The 18,353-nt window shown below is 48.4% G+C and overlaps 2 protein-coding genes across 3 annotated transcripts in view; both read left to right on the plus strand.

Annotated features, from left to right (window-relative positions):
* Positions 1 to 18,353, plus strand: part of CAPN5 (calpain 5) — a 52,236-nt gene that overhangs the window by 20,290 nt on the left and 13,593 nt on the right. For both annotated transcript variants that reach the window (XM_033051597.2, XM_033051596.2), the window contains exon 3: positions 11,454 to 11,585. In XM_033051597.2, coding sequence (XP_032907488.1) covers positions 11,454 to 11,585 — 132 coding nt within the window. The remainder of the gene's footprint in view (positions 1 to 11,453; positions 11,586 to 18,353) is intronic.
* LOC116992207 (olfactory marker protein) lies at positions 14,643 to 17,145 on the plus strand. The gene has a single exon (XM_033051598.1). It carries the CDS (start codon positions 14,724 to 14,726, stop codon positions 15,201 to 15,203), a length of 480 nt encoding a protein of 159 aa, XP_032907489.1. The 5' UTR covers positions 14,643 to 14,723; the 3' UTR covers positions 15,204 to 17,145.

Consider the following 18,353-nt stretch of genomic DNA (forward strand, 5'->3'; position numbering starts at 1 on the left):
GGCAGGTGGGCTGCTGCATGCTGAGTGTATTCCTGTCCACAGCAGTGTGCTGCAGCCATTGCAAGAGCACCTCATGGTCATCCCTAAGATGCTGAGTGGCTGGGACATGAGATCCCAATGATGCTTGGAGGGCTCCAGGTGGGATCTATGTGCTGAGCTGTGCCAAAGGGTCTGTAACAAGAAGCTGTGGCAACCACAAGGGTTTCCAAACCAGTTGTTGTCACAGTGACTGTGTAGCTCAAGGTGATGTGTGGTAGTTGAACCTGAGCTGCCTCCCTCGACTGTGAGTTCAAGCCTGGATGGTTGCATCCACCGGAGAAACTATTGGATTAAGTCTACACCCTGCCAATCTTCAGGGGAAAAGTTTTTCTCTCTGTGACTGTTTCTCAGTATTTTTATCTCTCTCCAGTATTTACTTGCAAGTGCTGAATTATCTCTGCAGGAATTAATTGTCAGGGGAGATTGTCACTGATTAAAGAGCAAAAAGGTAGATTCTTCCTAAATGGTAATAGGTTGAGGGCAGAGTCTTCCTAAATGGTTCTGGATGAGGGCAGTGTTATTTTGAGGGGAAAGCCTAAGACAGTAGTTGTGGGGGAGAGAGGCCAGGTGTTTTGGGAAAGGTTTTGGAAGCAGGAGATCTTAGGGCACTAGGACCATGGCATTTTCAGCCCTACAATGGCACTGAGGAGAGATGCTCTCAGTCACAGCCCTGAGGTTTTTCCCCAGACAGACAAGAGAAATCTTGTTTTAGAAACCAAGAAAACATGATTTTTCAATAACCATTCCCTGCCTGGTATATATCTACTGTGACTTGTGTATAGGGGTTTTGTGCATTCACAGAATTATAGAATGGTTTGGGTTGGAAGGGATCCTGAAGATCCTTTAGTTCCTTGAGCAGGGACACCTTCCACTAGACCAGGTTGCTCAGAGCCCCAGCCAGCCTGGCCTTCAACACTTCCAGGAAAGGGCAGCCACACCTTCTCAGGGCAACCTGATCCAGTGTCTCACCACCCTCACAGGGGAGAATTTGTTCCTAATAGCTAATCTAAATCTACCCTATTTCACCTGAAGCCATTCTCCCCTGTCCAGTCATGCAGGATACATTATGTCCATTGTCTCTTGAACTGGATGCTGTTGTCTTTGGCAGAGGTGTTGCAGGAAGAGAGAGCATCTCTTAGCTCCACTTTTCTTTACATTATTAAGCACTTAGCTCTTTTCTCTTGCTGAGTGAGGATTATACAATCAATCCCCTTGGGGGTTTCCTGGAAGGGGAAGGGAATCAATGAACTAATTCACTAATAGTAGGACCAGCACTTCCCTGCCCACAAGTTTCTGCATTAAAAGGTCTTTTCCCCAGTGTCTAGTGCAAACTGGGAAGCTGGCAAAAACTCAAGAGTGAAGATAATGGGGAAGGCAGAGGTTAGGTTCTTGCAGTTCTTTGCTCTCTGAAGCTCACCATGAGTTTAGCAGGGAGGCACTTAACGCTGGCAGTGACCATTGGGTGTAAAAACCCTCTGGTGTCCCACTTGGAGGTGTTTCTTCCAGAAAGACTGAAGTACTAACTTCTGTGCTCCAGGGGTGTCTTTACTGAGCTTTTGCAGTGTCTTGGCCTGTGTCTCTCAGTTTTGGTGTCACCCAAAGAATGCTTGAGGTTAGTGTTGGCGCTGTGGCTCCTCTGTGCTGCTGGATTGACTGAGGGATTGTCTCCTCTGAACAGTCAGCAGACTCTGTCTGGGGTCCGTCACAGGGGTCAAAATCCTTCAAGGCCTTTGCATTTCTCAGCTTAAGAATTTATGAGCCACTTGCCTATTAATTTATCTGCTGTTTTCAATAAAACTGGAGCCGATTCCCAGTCTGGCTGTTCCTTGCCAGGAAAGGATTTGGTCATCATTTAATGCAATCTCTGAATTGACCTTGTTTTTACATTTTTAAGCCATTCATAGGCTACCCCATCCCTCAAGGATGAACAAGAGATTCATTGTTATTATTTGTACTTATGCTAAAAGGTCTCTACTCCCATTAGATGGGAGGGTGACCCTGGCTACATTCCAGCAGGTCTTGCCAGATCCTCCCAGGGCCACAGCCTCATGGTGCTAGGCAAGCACACTCTCCCCCTTAGCCCCAGTGAGGACTGGATTTGATAAGCTGCTTGGCACTATCACAGCCTTTGATAAGAAATTTCCAGGCAGTCTGCTCTGTCCTCAGCATCAGAAGGACATGGCCTTAAAAGCAAAAGTGACGGTAAAATCCCTGAATTAGATTCATTGCATGCTTCTTAGTGCAGCCGCGTGTTGGTGACAAGAAATTATTGTATTGGTAATGAGGAAGAGCAGAACAATAGCAGAGGCTGTCTTAGAAAGGAGTCCTGGGCATCCACTGCCTCTGAGTTCTGTGGAAGGGAATGTGCAAATTCTCCCAAACTGGGATCTGGGGTCCTGGAGGGGCACATTTGACCTGTGGAGCAATTACAGAGCTGCTTATCATAGAACCACAGAGCGATTTGGTTTCAAGATCACCTAGTTCCAACCTCCCTGCCATGGAAGAGACACCTTCCACTAGGCTGGGTTGCTCAGTGTTAAGGAAACTTCCCTGTCCAGCCATCCAGGAGCCACTCTGGCAGTCACATTCCCCCCACCTGAGCTGGGACCAAGACCCCCTAGTAGCAGGCAGCTCCAGGCAGACACTGTGTGCCCCACTTGATTCCTGCTCTCACAGTCAGACCAGGTTTTCTTACCATGACCCCAGCTTTCCCATAACAGACATCTGGATCATTAAAATTATTTCATCCAGGGGCAGTGATAGAAAAATGACTCAAGCTGGCTCCTCTGAGGAAGAACGCCAAACAAGGGAAAACTAGTTTTTTATCCTCTCACAGTCCCAGCATGGGAAAGCCTGGAGAGTCTCTGGGTGTCCAGTCACATGGATGGGACACAGGTGCCCTTTGTTCTTTGGTCGGCAGTTCACAGCCTCTTGTCTCAGGCTTGGGCTCCCTCTCCCCAGAGCTCAAACTGCGGCTGCTCACCGAGATACCTGCACTGAATGTTCCTCACCACTCAAAGCCCGATCCAGCCTGTCCTGGGGATAGGGCATCCACAGCTTGCCTGGGAAACCTGTGCCAGTGCCTTTCCACCCCCACAGGAAAGAATTTCTTTCCATTATCTAACTTAAACCTGATTTTATTCAGTTTTAAGCCATTCAAGACATTCCTCCTTGTCCTGTTACTTCATGCACTTGTCAAAAGTCCCTCTCCAGCTCTCTTGGAGCTGCTTTAGGCACTGGAAGGAGCTCCAAGGTCTCCTTGGATCCTTCTTGTCTACAGACTGCATAGCCCTATCTGTCTCAGCCTGTCTTCATAGCAGAGCTGCTTCAGCATCTTTGTGGTCTCCTCTGGACTTGCTCCAGCAAGCAAGGTCCACGTCTTCCTTATGGTGGGGGTCCCAGAGCTGGATGCATGCTCTGAATCATCCAAGGCTTTTAGTCTTGGTGCAAGCTGGGAGTTTCTGCACTGCCTGTGAGCTCTAATATTTGAGCCCTAAGAGAGGATGGGATTTTGGGGTGATTTGCCTGTGTTAAGGGCAGGCACTCCTTCTGGAGCAAGTGTCTTTCACTGAAGCTCTTGAAAAGACCTTATAAGGCAAGGTGATGCCTCTTGCAGAAGGAAGATAAAATGTGAAGAGTGTGTGAGAGGAGAGTGTGTGTGAATTTGTGAGTGAGTGTGTATGAGTGGAAATATAAAACAATGCTTCTTTGTTATTTCTGGATCTTTGTGAAGAAACCACTGCTCAGTGATGCATTCTTCCCAGTCCCCATCCAAGAAGGAAAATGATGAACAAACCATTTTAACAGAGAGTGGTCATGGATGGTTAAATTTTGACTGTGGTCTGGTGCAAATGCCACAGACAGTGTTACATAAGAATTAATGTCCCTTCTCCCAGTTAGCAGAAGCTCATGACTCCACATCTCTAGAGGGTGGTTTTCTCATAGAACAGGATTTTGTTTGCAAACCTACACCCAGTGTATGAATAACCAGAATAGGCGTGGGCTGAAAGTAGTTTCTTTAAATGGCTTAAACTCATGATAACCTCATTTTTCATCATCATTGCATAGTCAGGGATTAATTTAGATTGTGGTGAGGTCAGGTCCTGTTTTTGAATGGAGGTGCTATGAATGGGACACAATCACAAACCAAAGGGTATTTCCTTGCCTTCGGACAAGGAAATGGAGAGAGTATGGCTCAAGGGGGTGTGGGGAGGTGTCCTCACGGAAAAGCAGTTTGGAGATTTTTGATCTGAGATATGCACAATGGAGTGTGGAGGTAGTTTTCCTTTGCAGCTTCCAATGCTTCTCCCATCAATAACTTGACTCTTAGGTTAATTAAAAACAAACAAACAAAACCAACAAAAAAACCCCTGCACAATTTAGATTTCTAAATTCTGTTTTAGAAGATTGGCTTTCAGCAGGACACCAGATTTGGGATTCAGGCAGGGCAGCTGCTGATTTATGTTGCTTGGAGGCAGAACAGTGCAGCTGAGCTTGTGGCTACATCAGCTTGCTCCAGGATTTCATATTAGCTCTGTGATGAATGGCTGGGTTTGGACCATTCCTCCTGAAATACTGTAGTGTTTCACAGCAGGACTTACTTGGATAGGCTTCTCCCTTTCCATCAGCATGGCCCCACCTCTGCATCCTCCAGGGTGGGGACTGATGGCTCAGAAGTGGTGCAAGATGTGGAGCATCCTTAGGACTCCAGTTTGTGGCCCCTCACTGTACCTGCATGACCATGATCCTCCAGCTCTAGAGTTTGATGCTTATAGTTTCAAACCAAAACAGTTCCTCTGCTTGAGGTTAAACCCAACAACCAGAAGTGTTGGAGCAGCTGAGAGCATGGTGTGCCATGTGAGAGGACAGGCTTTGGGGTGTGGGTGTATTTAAACTCACAATGCTGCCAAACCAGGGTTAGTTCACTCTGCAAGTCCTTCCCAAGGGAAGCTGGTCAAAGGAGATCTGTAGAGGAGCTCAGGATTGGGATATGATGGAGGATGGGGGAGTTTGGGCAATGGTGGCCAGCAGCACTGTGCTGAGTCAGACAGGTGTATCTGTCAGAGGGTGTTAAACAACACTGGGAGCTTGTTTTTTACTTCTTCCTACATCTCTCTGGTGTAGCTCCCTAGAGCCCATGCCTACATGGACTAGGATTTAGGGAAGGAGATCCAGGTGGAGCCATCTCTGAGAGCTGCATGTGTCCTCTCCACATCTCAAGACTAGTTGTGTGCAGCTGTAAGGGTCTGGCTGGCTCAGGTGATGCAGCATGAAAGGGATCCAGGTCACATCATTTCTGTGAAGGAAGGATGGTTCCCCTGGAGACTGGGCTGCGCTGGGGCTGGAAATCCAGAGGGACCACTTCTCGAAAGGGTGACCGGTGGCACATCAGCTCACTGCTCTGAGCATCCCATTCCCCGGTGTGTCAGTGAGCCATGTGAAGACTTTCCTGCTCTGGCAGTGACTTCTGCAGACCTCGAGGCTGTTAGTATCCAGGGAGTATTTTTTTTCTTAGTGGCTTTGCCACCAGACAAAAGCACTTGCTGTGGGAGAGATGGCCTGGGCAGGGATGTGTCTGGATGTGTGGTGATGCTAAAAGCCAGGCTGTGCCAGCCTCTGCATCAGTCTTGGCTGGGTAGAGACTGAAGAAGTCTTGGGTGGAGTAATGGTGACACTTCCCAAGAGTGCCTCCCTGGAAACAGCATGTGGGATGAATGACAGGTCTGGGGTCGCTGTACTTGTGCCATTCTCCTTCCAATCGATCTCCATCGGCTTCTGGGAAGTGCAGTACTCTCACAGCCTCTTGTGTCTCCACCTCTCATTGCTTTATCCTTTTTTGGGTGCCTTTGTACTTTGGATACCCGGAAGATAAAATTACAGAGGGACCTGTCAAGGTTCTGCAAATTGACCTTTAGATCTTGTTTGCCTCTGTCCCTGCTCTTCCTGGTGCCAAAACAAACACTGCCCCCACTCTTCCTGGTGCCAGAACAAATGTCGTTGCATGGTGCTGTGGTACACAAACTGAGTCAAGGAGTTTGTGGGGAGTGTGTGTTTTTGGATGCCTCCCTTCACAAGCAAGTCCTGTTTGCTGTGGGTGGAGTGTCCAGTGCCCTCTGCATGGTGTGAGAGCTGATAGCAATACAAATGTGTACACACTGAGATACTGTGAGTGGATTAGCATTAGGGATGCCTGACTGAGGCAATACAAACCCCCACAAACAGTTCTGTAGGGTGTAGATACTCCCAACCAAGCCTACCCTTCCATGTGCATGAAGCTGATCTGTCAAGTGTATATTTTTTAGAAGAGCCTGTAGTGACAAGACAAGGGATAATGGTTTTAAACTGAAAAATGATAGATTAAAAGTAGATATAACAACACAACTTTTTGCAGTGAAGGTGATGAGACACTGGCACAGGTTGCCCAGAGAAGCTGTGGCTGATGCATCTCTGAAAGTGTTCAAGGCCAGGTTGAATGGGTTTGAGCCACCTGGTCTAGTGGAAAGTGTCCCTGCCCATGGCAGGGGGGTGGAGAGAGATGATCTTTAAGATCTCTTCTAACCCAAACCACTCCATGGTTCCATGACCCTATATTAATCCATCTGAAAGCATAGACCCCCAGTATTCTAAACTCACCCCATTTTCCTTTCCTCCGTCACCTTTGTGCAAATTTTATTAATTCCCCTTTTTGCAGAATCGCATCCCAGTGGCAGGAACCTGCAGCAGGGCAGCACAGGGACCTTTGTGTCTGCTGTGTCACCATTGCTCACCATGCTTGGGTGCCTCTTGCTCTCTTGTCTGTGTGAGTGACATTTAAGACAGGATCCTTTCAGTTCCCAGTTGCCCAGAAGGGAGGGAGGGAGTGCAACCGTGCTAATAGATTATTTTGCTGATTCTGCAAGTCTGAGTGAAGGCATTGTTCTGAAACAGCCAGGCTCTGCAGTGAAATTAGACTAGTCTGTTCCTTACAAAATCTTGTTAGCAAAAAATGGTCCTGGCATGCAGCAGATGTTGCATCTCCCATGGTTATTCCTCATCCTGCTGTAGCTTTTTCCCTCCACGTATCTGATTTGACATGATCCAGATCCCCAGTGAATCTGAATCTCAGAAACCTGCACCAGGAAACATTTATGGTAAAACAGCCACCAATAATAAAGCAAATTAGAAAGTGGTTTTCTTCTTACAGCCCTGTGTGGAATTGGACTGGCTGGAGAAGGTGAGGAAGATATTTTCTGCTTTAAATGCATTTGGAAGAAAATTGTGTGAATTTTGGGAAAGTGTCCCAAAAGGGAGAGAGGGGGGAAAGACCGCTTACTTTTGGGTGGGAGGCAAAAATACAAGATAATTGCTCTGATTGTTTGTTTGTTTGTTTGTTTGTTTGTTTGTTTTTGGTGGGGTTTTTGGCTTTTTTTTCCTTAATGAGCTTCAAAAACCCAAAGGCAGAGGGAGCAAACTGTCTCAATCTGGGCTCTTATAAGCCAGACCTCTGCAATCAGCCCCTCATCAACCTGCTCTGGCTCTGATCTCCACTTCTGTCCCACATCCATTGGAGGAGGGAGGATATGAATCACCAGAACTTTGAATCACTATTTTGGCTCTCCCTGTGTTATCAGTCTGAATCTTTCCATGGAACCATCCTCACAGGCTTTCTCTAAATTGTGTATTGTTGCCTGGAGCTCAGCAGGCATTTCAGCTGACAATTTTAGGGAGGGCAGATCATCTCTGATGGTGCTTAGGATCCTTGGAATAACCATCTCCAGAAACATTCAAAGAACATGTGGGTGTGGCACTTGGGAACATGATCTAGTGGTGACCATGGAAATGCTAGGTTAGTGGTTGGACTTGGTGATCTTAAGGCTTTTCCAGCCTCAGTGATTCTGTGATTCCTGGAATCCTCCAAAACAGGTTCTCCTTGGAGATAAAGAGACATGGATGGCTCCCTTGGCCAAGGTGGAGTTAAGAACCACACATTAAAGTCATAGCTTCCCTGCTGTGACTTTTGGCTTCCCCTCCCTGTTCCTGTTCTCCATCTGTGTCCAGACTGGAGCAGCCAGGACCCAGGATCTGGCTGTGATAAACGAAGGACAGGGTGGATTTCCTGTCTGCTGAAGCCTCAAGTGGCAAGAGGCAGTTTGAGTTGGTTCTGTGGTGCCTGAACCCTGAACTCAGAGGGCCCCAGGCTGTGTGTGGGTGTAGATGTTGGTGTGCTGCCCTCCTCTCTCGGGGTCATGGTGCTGGGAGGGTGACATGGTGTTTGCTGCCTGGATAAATGTTATTGTTCACCTGGATTCTGTGTGTTGCATGGCAGGGAGGGGAGGAAACCAAAGTCATGACCTCCTCGGGTCAGGGATTCTCTGCTTCTCTCCTCCCTTTGCACATGCAAATCCCAGGCCCTGTAATTCCGTCTGTCTGCAGAACAAGCTCCTTATCACTTCCAGCACTTTGCACAGGAAAAGGAACACTAAATGTTCCAAAGGTTTTATTGGCTTTTTGACCTAGTTCCCACTCATATCTTGTTCATCAGCCACCTCTGTAGGTGCGCATGGTGCTCCATGGTTCCATATGTGCACTGCATCACACACCAGGTCCCCGCTGTGCTCCATGCAACCCTGGCCATTGCAGCCTGGCTGAAGCAGTGCCTTGGTCCTTGGCTCCCACTTCTGTGCAGCCAGAGAATACAGGGAATGGCATCCCACTGGGCTGAGGCCACACAGTCTAGACCAGGTACAAAACATGAGTGGAAATTCAGCAGCTTCAATAGGGACTGAAGGATCCAAGTAATTTAATATTGGTAAGCTCCAATCTAAGGAACCTGGCAAACCTTCCTGGGGGGTTTTGTTAGGGAGACTGAACCATGGATGAGACTCATCCTGATAGAATCAGTTCCACAGCATTAGAACAAGGAGGCAGTGCTGCCTTCTCTTTTACAAGGATTGGATATTAAGAGAAATTTCTTCACTGAAAGGGTGCTCAAGTGTTGGAACAGACTGCCCAAGGAAGTGGTGGAATCACCATCCCTAGAAATGTTCAAGAAAGGTACAGATGTGGTGCTGAGAGACATGGTTTAGTGGTGGACTTGGCAGTGCTGGGTTAATGGCTGGATTCTTAATGATTCTGTGATTCTTCACTCTGGAGAAAAGAAGGCTCAGGGGAATCTTAACAATGTCGATAAATATCAGATAGCCAGGAACAGAGACAGAGCCAGACTTTCCAGTGGTGCCCAGTGACAGTACAAGAGAAGTGTGTGCAAACTGAAAATCAGGAAATTCCATTTAAGCATGAGAAAAGACTTTATGCTGTGAGAGTGGTCCAAAAAACTAGCACAGGCTTCCTAGAGAGGTTGCAAGTCTCCATTCTTGGAGATATTCAAAGCCTGACTGAATACAGGCCTGAGCAACCCTCTGTAGCTAACCCTGCTTTGATTAGGGGGTGTGGACTGGATGATATCCAGAAATTCCTTATAACCACGTTGATTTGGTGATTCTGTGCTTAGGATCACTGGGAGTCCACTGGGACCAGGCTCTGTCCCAGGGCTTGAGCGTGGTGTGTGGCCTTCCGCAGGGAAGCATGGTAGCCCCACTCTGCCCTTACTGCAGTTTCTCAGTATTGAAAAGGGCATATATGAAAGATGGGGACACTTTTTAGCAGGGCCTGTTGCGATAGGACAAGGTTTTGAACTGAAGGAAAGTTGATTTTAGACCACCTATAAGGAAAAGTTTTTTACAATGAGCATGGTCAGACACTGGCACAGTTTGCCCAGAGAGGTGATCAATGTCCCAGCCCCAGAAAATATTTAAGGTCAGGTTGGACTGGGCTCTGAGCAATCTGATCCAGTTGATGATGTCCCCACTTATTGCAGGGACTTGGACTAGATAGCCTTTAAAAGATCCCTTCCAACCCAAACCATTTCGTGGCTCTGTGTTTCTCATGATTTCATGTTCTCATTCTCACCTGTCTGTGTAATATCAAGCACCTCCTTTATTGTAATCTGCAGATCCCTGCAAGGGCAGAAGGGACAGCTGTGGGATAAGCTCAGATGGGATAAAGTGCCTGTGCTCCCCAGAGCAGGATCACAAAGAGCTGGTCTCACAGACACCCCCACCACCAGGCACATCCCCACTGCTGGGTGCTTCCCGGTGCTCTGAAACAGGAGCTGGATGGACCCCGCTGCTCCTCTCGCATCCCTGTACGCGCTCAGGGATGCTGAGGCACAGGTGCTCCTGCCTTTGCTGGTGTCAGCTTGCCTCCCCCTAGCGCTCATCCCAACATCCTGCAACACCAGCGCTAGGGCGTTAGTCCTTTTCCCTGGATCTGATCCTGGCCGGTTTGTGTCAGGTTAATTCTGAGCTATTTGGTGCTGGCTGGGCTAGGTGGGAATAGCAGGAGGTGCTTACAGTTCCTTTTCTTCCCTGTGATGGGGCCCTAGGCCACTTAACATAGTGAGTGGGGTCTCTGCCTTGAGTGCGGGGTTTGGAACTAGATGATCTTTAGAGTCCCTTCCAACCCAAACCCTTCCATGAATCTATGGTTGGAGGTAATACTATTCTGGGTACAACCGGCCTGAAAAACTGGGAGGTGTGGGGGAAGAAAGGTAATCTGCTTTTCCTCTTTTCTCTTCCAACTGAATGTAGTAACAAAGGGGGAAGGGTTCTTTCAGCTCTTTGTCTGCCCCATCTGCTCCCAGCCTCCAGCTGGATGTGAACTTACAAAGTGGATTGAGCAGGAGAAAATGCATTTTTAAAAAGCATTGTGTCACCTGAACTTTGCTCAACACCCTCTGTTATTTAAGTGCTTTCTTGGCCAGGCTCTAAGTGGGAGTGGGAAGCAGGGAGGGCGGCCTGCCAGGAGCCAGGCAGAGAAAAGCTGATGGCCTTGGTGCATGGTTGGAGGGATGAGCTTACCTCCCAGCTGCCTCTGACCCAGGTTTCTCCATTCGTGGTGTCCATGCACCATCCTGGTTTTGGTGGCAGAATGAGTATTTAATCCGTCTGGCCCAGCTACAAAGCTTTTGGCTCACCAATTTTTTTTTTAATCTGCTGTGCTAGAATCTGGAAGAGCAGATCCCTCACCCTTTGTAAAACAGTCACGGAGCAGAGGCATCTGAAAGAGGAGTCTTAGGAGGGCTGTAATGGTGTGAAACTGTACTATTATCGACAGGGATCATTCTAACAAAGCTGCACTGGTCTGGCACAGAATAGGGAGTAGGTTTGTGATGTTGCCCATGTCCTGGTGAGAGCAGAAGGCAGGGCAGAATCCTTCTGCCACCAGCCTGATGGGCGAGGCCAGCAGAAAGCTGCAGGTCAGGTTTACATGGAGTTTGAGGAACAGAGGAAGTGACTTTCCTTTGCCAAGAAGCCCTGCTCCTGATTTCCCTGCCTGCTCACTGACCCAGTGTGGCTTTTCCTCCTGTCCCACAGGAAATCTGCAATGATCCACGGCTCTTTGTGGATGGGATCAGCTCCCATGACTTACACCAGGGCCAGGTCGGGAACTGCTGGTTCGTGGCTGCCTGCTCCTCCCTGGCATCTCGGGAGTCTCTGTGGCAGAAGGTAAGAGGTTCCCCGTGCCACAGGAGAGCCTGTCAACTCCTTGGCTTTGTGTTGTGTTTGTCCAAGTCAAAAGCTGGTTCTCAGGGATGCCTCATGTCCTGCAAAGCTGACAATGTGCAAAAATCTCCCTTAGAAGACTGACTTGCAAAGGGCATTAGTCATCACAACTGCAGTCACCACACTCCAACCAAACCCTTGGCCAGTTTCTCCTTAACCAAGTGGATCAAATCCCATTCTCTTTTTCAGATCCCAAATTTGACCCTTTGAATTCCAAAATAATCTAAAAATTAACAAGAAGAACAAAATTCAGGATGCTCAGCTGCAGCATTAGGCCCCATTTCCCTCGTTCCCATGGTGGCCCCTCTCTTTGGCTGTTTACTGTGTTCCCACCTTGGCAATGAGACACCTCATGATGGGGCAGGTAGGTTGATTTCAGGGTGTTGGCATCTCTCCCAAGTCATCCCAAAGCATCCATCCCCGGCATGTCCCATGGCTGGATGTAGCAGTGTTCTTTCAAGTGTGGGGTGCAAAGGGAATGTACTATGGGCCAGAAAGCCACCAAGGAGCTGCATCAGAGCAACTTGGGGAGCAAGCAGAGAGGTATATCCTTGGACAGTCTGTGCCCATCTCCACCATGGCCTCAGCCCTGAGCAAGCCAAGGCAGGGGAGGGAGACTTCAGACTCTGGTGCAGGTGTGTGTTATTATAGGGCAAGACACCAGCAAATTGCGAGCAACTTTTCCCAGATTTTCCTGTAAAAGGCAGCCAGTGTGTGCAGGCAGCACCACCTGCTTCACCCACACCCTCCTACAGCCACAGGCCTGAGACAGTTTCCTCCACCCCACACCTTTACATCTGCTGTGGTTCTTCCAGTCTCTGCTTCCTGTGGGGAGCATGAACACCAAGCTCAGGAATTTCTTGCAGCATCCCCATTTTCTGTTAAAATCAAGGTTTCTCTTTATATGGTAACAGGATAGTTGTTGTTGCCTTCTAGATAAGCAACAAGGCTTCCTGCCATGGTGGCTGTGGTGACAGCCATGGCTCTCATTACAAGGGTGATGCACAGGGTTGTTTAGCCTGTTCCTCACCATTAACATCCCCCAAGGGGGAGTGGGCAAGTTGTCATCCTTCCTCACCATTCACTTCCAGCTCTGCCCTGGGAAATGCCAGCCAAACAGAGGCTGGGTCCCTTTGGACACTTCATTATTTCAGTTTGCTGGGCATTGCTTTTCCTCCCTTGGCAATTTCACTGTGGGTGTTTGTGACTTCTCATTTTCCATTGCTTTAACTCTCAGAGGGCTTTTTTTTTAACCTGGCCCTCTTTTCTTTCAGAAAGGTTTGATTATAGAATTACGCAGGTTGGAAGGGACCCTAATGACCATCTAGTTCCAGCTCCCCTGCCATATGCAGGGACCTCTTCTACTTCCAAGGTTGCCAAAGCCCCATCCAACCTGACCTTTAACACTTCCAGGGATGGGGCATCCACAAATTCTCTGAGCAACTTGTGTCGGTGTCTCACTACGCTCACAGTAAAGAATTTCTTATTTGCTGAAGATCTCAGAGACAGAAATAATGGGCCCCTTGGTCGTAAGTGTGTTTACACTTACAATTGTGATAATATTGCTGGACACTGTGACCTCTCTGTTTGGGGTCTGGCAAGAACTGATGCAGGCTTTAGTATCTCTGAAGTATCAGCCCAGGAATCTTGGCCCAAATCACCCATGGCCACTAGAAAATGTGTTCCTGTTGTTCACCAGGTTGTAACATGTCCCTTGCTCTATTTCACACAGTGAAACTGTCTCTCTTAACTGTGGGGAGGGAAAATATCTTCAAGAAAATAAGGCAGGCCAGCACATCCCTGTATATCCCAGGAGGTTATTTTATTCAAACGTTTTCTTCCACCTTGCTTTCCCCATATCCCTGCTTCCCATTATGCCTGTGTGGTGTGAATCACTGAGTGGGAATGGGGTACTGAAATTTAACTGAGAGCTGTTTTCTAAATTGCTGAGTCTTGGATGACCCTATGTGGATGTACACGTCTCTAGGTGTGATCTGGCTCTGTAACACCCTTTCTATGACCCTGACTTTTATTAAAAGAAATTGAGACATTAAAATTGGGGACAAAACCGTGTCAGGATGGTGGTGCCCACTTGCTGCTGCAGGATCAATGTGGTGTCTGATTCCTGCTAGCCATGCCATCCAGAAAAGGGCACGATGGTCATGCTAGTTTGCTATTCATTGACTTAGAGTCAATTTGTCCCTTGGGACCCTTATGTCCTTTTCTGGATGGCACAGCATGATGGAGGCCCCCAAAATGGTCAGGAGGAAATAGGTTTGTGCATCCAGGAGAAGAGAAGGTAAGAGGGGAGCTTATTGCTGTGTGCAGCTACTTAACCATAGAATCATGGAATGGTTTGGCTTGGAAGGAACCTTTAAAGGTCATCTAGTTCCATCCCTCCTGCCATGGGCAGAAACATCTGCTACTGGACCTTGTTCATGAGAGCCCCATCCAGCCTGGATAGGGGAGTGTGGACAAGATGGAGCCAGGCTCTTTCAGGGATGCAGTCAGAGGACAAAGGACAGCAGCACTAGCTGCAGCTTATCTTCAGCATGAGCTCATCAGACACTGGAGCAGGACTCAGAGATGCTGTGGGACCTCTGTCCACAGAGATACTCAAAGATGGACTGGATGAAACCCAGAGAAACATGTTTTAGCCCTGAAGTAAGTCCTGCTTTGAGCAGTAGGTTGGACCAGACTCTTCCAGAGTCTCATTCCAGCCTGAATTAGCCATGAACATACACTCAGAAAAAGTCACTGCCACTCATCCCTACCTTGGTGGCATCCCTGGCTTTGTTTTGGGATGATGAGCCATGGTTGTCAGGGAGGTTGCCAGGGAGGCTGACATCAGACATCCCTTCCCTATAGATTATCGTGCACAGCAGCACCAACAGTTCTGAATCTGCAAATGAGTCGAGAGGGCACTGAGGAGAAGCCCCAGAGGTGTCTTGCGTCACTGGCCCAGGTTGCCTAGCACTGCTGGGACTGTGGAGAGGGGGCACCAGCTCCAGGGGCCTGTCTGATCTTTCCTGTCTGAGAGCCACACACTGCTGAGGACAGAGCAGAGGAGCAGCCAAGGTGATGGCAGCTGAGGCAGGGATGCTTGAGCTGCCCTTCACCTGCGATGAGCAGCTCACCCGGCGCATGCGGCTGCGATTCCAGAGCCTGCAGCAGAAGAACGGGAGGCCCCAGGATGGTGAGAAGCTGCTGCGTCCCAACGAGCACATCTACCGAGTGGATTTCATCCAGCAGCACAAACTGCGCTTCCTCCGCTGGGACGTGCAGCTGGACAGACCCGGGAAGGTCACGGTGACCGGCACCTCCCAGCACTGGACTCCTGATCTCACCCACCTGATGAAGCGGCAGCTGCTGGAGCCAGTGGGCATCTTCTGGAAGAAGCTGGGGGCCAAGGAGGTGGAGAGCAATGAGGCAGATGCCCAGGAATTTGGGGAGCGGATAGCAGAATTAGCCCAGATCCGCAAGGTGATGTATTTTCTCCTCACTTTCACTGGCGGCCTCGAACCAGCTCAGCTGAAAGGCTCCATTGTTTTTAAAGTCTGATCCCCTCTTGCTCAGCTTTTCTCACCCCAGCTGTGCTTCTTTCAGTTCTTTGTTTCATTTTTACATCTGGGGTTTTTTTTTCTTTTCTTTTTAATGAGAGACAGCACTGTGGTAAAGCAGAGAACAGCTCAGTGCTTCTGGAGCCCTTCAGCCCTGTGAAATATTCCCCAAATGTGCTGCCCTCTCTCTAAATGTTGGGGAGAAGGGGAACCATGAGCTTGCTGCTGAATTTGCCTGGAGTATAAGACTGTGGGCTTGTGAATTCATCAGAGATTTCACGCAAGATCTTACTGGCTTGGAAATACAAGGCTGCCCTAAGTCACTGTAGCAACTGCACACCAAAAACCCACTGGAAAAATAAGTAATCGCCATACCAGAAAACAGCAGGGACCCCTGGAGAGAGTCCTGCTCTCTAGTTTGCATCCTAGCCATTAAAACAGGAAAGCTTGTTTATGATGGAGCTCCTTTCCTTGCAAGGTGCTGAGTGCTTGCAGGCTCTGGTGACTTGTGCTGCTGCTGTGGCTGCTTGGAATCTCTGAAGACCAGTCCCATGGAGAATCCACCTTGCTGTGAAGCTGAAGTACATGCACTTGGACTTGCTGTATTCTGCAGATTGTAAACCCACTGGACTAATGGGGAGGTTGGACCAGCCTTTTCTGACCACTGCCACCGTTTCTTGCTGGGGGAAGGGTGGAATTTGTTGGTCCAAGATGGGTTGGAGCAGATGTGTTCGTGTGTGTGTATGGGCAGAGCCAGCAGCTCAGAGCAGCCTAGGCCAGCAATGAGTCCTCTGCAGCAGAGCTAATTTGTGCTTTGTTCTGTCCTTAAAGCACTCATGAAAATATTTACTCTGAGATGTCCATGGGAGCCATGAGCTGCAGAGCACTTTGCAAGCCACAGAGCAGGAACATGGTGCTTCTGTCCCCAAAAAGCAGTGTCTCCTGCCCTCTAAAACAAAGGAAAGGGTGTCTGGGTGACCACAAGAGCAGAGGGGAGTGGCACATTCGTAAGTATTGGAACAGGAGAGTGTTTTGTCCCCAACTTGCCCCATGACTGCAAGTAAACTACTAAGTTTGGATGTTTCCTTTTCCTCCACCAAAAAGCAGAGAGTAGTTCAATGAAGCTTCTTGAGACACACAGATAGAAAAGTCCCTTGAAAGTACTAACTATTATTACAGTTGGTCCTTTGCCCAGATTGCACTCAAATGTGTGTGAGTAACTCCTCAAGGTGTGGCCTGACATCATCCCAAGACGAGAGGGACAGAGCAGTGATGGGAAAGCCAGGCCAAGGTGACTTTGTACCTGTCAACTTATGCAGACCAGCCCCAAAAGAGTCTGACCTCTTCTCCAAAATCTCCAGAACCCTATGCCTTCCCCAGCCCAACAGTACTGCACAAAATGATATGCACAGATTATGCCAGGCAGAGAGGAGAAAGAAAGCAGAAGATCAGCTACTGGCTGGAGAGATGGTGGGAGCTCTGAGTCTTGATCAAACCCAAAGCTCAGCAACCAGCAAATCCTACAGCCATGCCATGGCCATTGCCAGAGAAGTTGATGTCTTTGTTTAGACCCCAAGAAATGCTGGACTTGGTGAGTGGAGAGAAGAGTGGATGCATCCCTGCTTGGCCAAACACACCTCTAGGGTCCTAGCACACTCTTCCATAGAAGACCCCTCCTTGTACATCCCAGAGCAGAGTTCCTGATTACAAACCACTTCAGACAAATAACAAGAGCCACTGGCAACATCCAAAGAGTTTTTTTGCATGCTGAGTCTCACAATATGCCACTGCTACATTGCTAGGGTAGAGTTCTTGCTGCAGGTATCTCACTGGATATTGGTGTACCACAGTAAATAAAAGCCTAGGCAATGGATTCCCCTTAAGGACTGGGGCTGTTTGTGTCTTCTGCATGTTCCCTTTGGAAGCTTCATGTTCCCTTTGCAATAAAGCACCAAATATTGATATTCTTGAGCCCCTTTTAACTTCCTGTAAAATGTAAGGTGAACATTTACTTTCTTCTCTCTTGGTATGAAAGGATTCATGGAGTATTTGTGCAGGGTTTCTGTGGTCAAGAGGGGGTTGAAGCTGGGCATTGAAGGGGAAATGCTTCTCAAGTAGGTCCTCATTTCCTTCAGAACTGGGGAGGGAGGTGAGTGGACCAGTGTGATCTCTCTCTGCTGCAGGGAAGATGAGCCTCATTTTACCAGTCACTGAAACTATCCCTACACAGTTTCAGCATCCCATAAAGACTTTCAGATACACCACCCTGTCCCATCGTCCTGGGGAATTTCATCCCAGTTTGTACCACAGTTCAGCAGATTGGTATACCTGGGTGCCTCTCTCCTTGTCCTGAACTGGCAAGTTCCCAGCAGAAGGCTTGGAGAACTTGGCATGTACCAATTTCTCCTTCTGATCACGGACTTTTTTTCCAGGGTCACAGGTGCCTTTTCTCTTAATTAGCCACTTTTAAGAAAATTGAAAAAAGCCCTAAATCAGCTTAGGGCAGCGAATCTGGTGTTTCTGAGCTCCCAATTTACCTGTCTCTGAACCCTTTCACAGTAAATTTGTCACACTAAATGGTGTTGCAGCTCCAGATTTTATAAGCCCCTAAGGAAAAAGCAGCACAGCTGGGTAAAGGAGAAGAATATGGTTTCCACTGCCTCAGTGTCATGCAACCAAGCTGAGTCCTGGACCTTTTGGGATCCTGGGATGGGTGGTCCGTGGCATACTCTCAGGCAGGGAACACCTGTGGAGATCAGACTTCTCTCATTTCCTTGTGGGTCAGTGTAGAAATACAGCCAGTCCTTGCTCCTGGACCCTGCTCTGGATGAAAGCTGACCAGTTTTGCTGCCTTCAGTGGTGGAAAGTTCTCCCAGAGCTATCCTCAAGTGAAGAAATGGAGGAGGATGGTGGGAACCTGTGTGTCCTGCCACCAGCGATAGTAGGAGCAAGTGTCAGACCCAGCCAGCTGGAAGCTGTCAGTACCAGCTCTGGCTGACAAGCTGCCTCTAATCAATGCTGGATCATTTCTAAGCCCACATTAATAGTGAGTTGATTATCACAATGGCCCTCTATGACAATTCATTAGGATGAGCTCCAGTCAGGAGGGAATCAATGGACACTGGTGGAGGCCTGGCTGACCTTTCCTGGC

This window comes from Catharus ustulatus, chromosome 2 (assembly GCF_009819885.2).
Source record: "Catharus ustulatus isolate bCatUst1 chromosome 2, bCatUst1.pri.v2, whole genome shotgun sequence".
Lineage (NCBI taxonomy): Eukaryota > Metazoa > Chordata > Aves > Passeriformes > Turdidae > Catharus > Catharus ustulatus.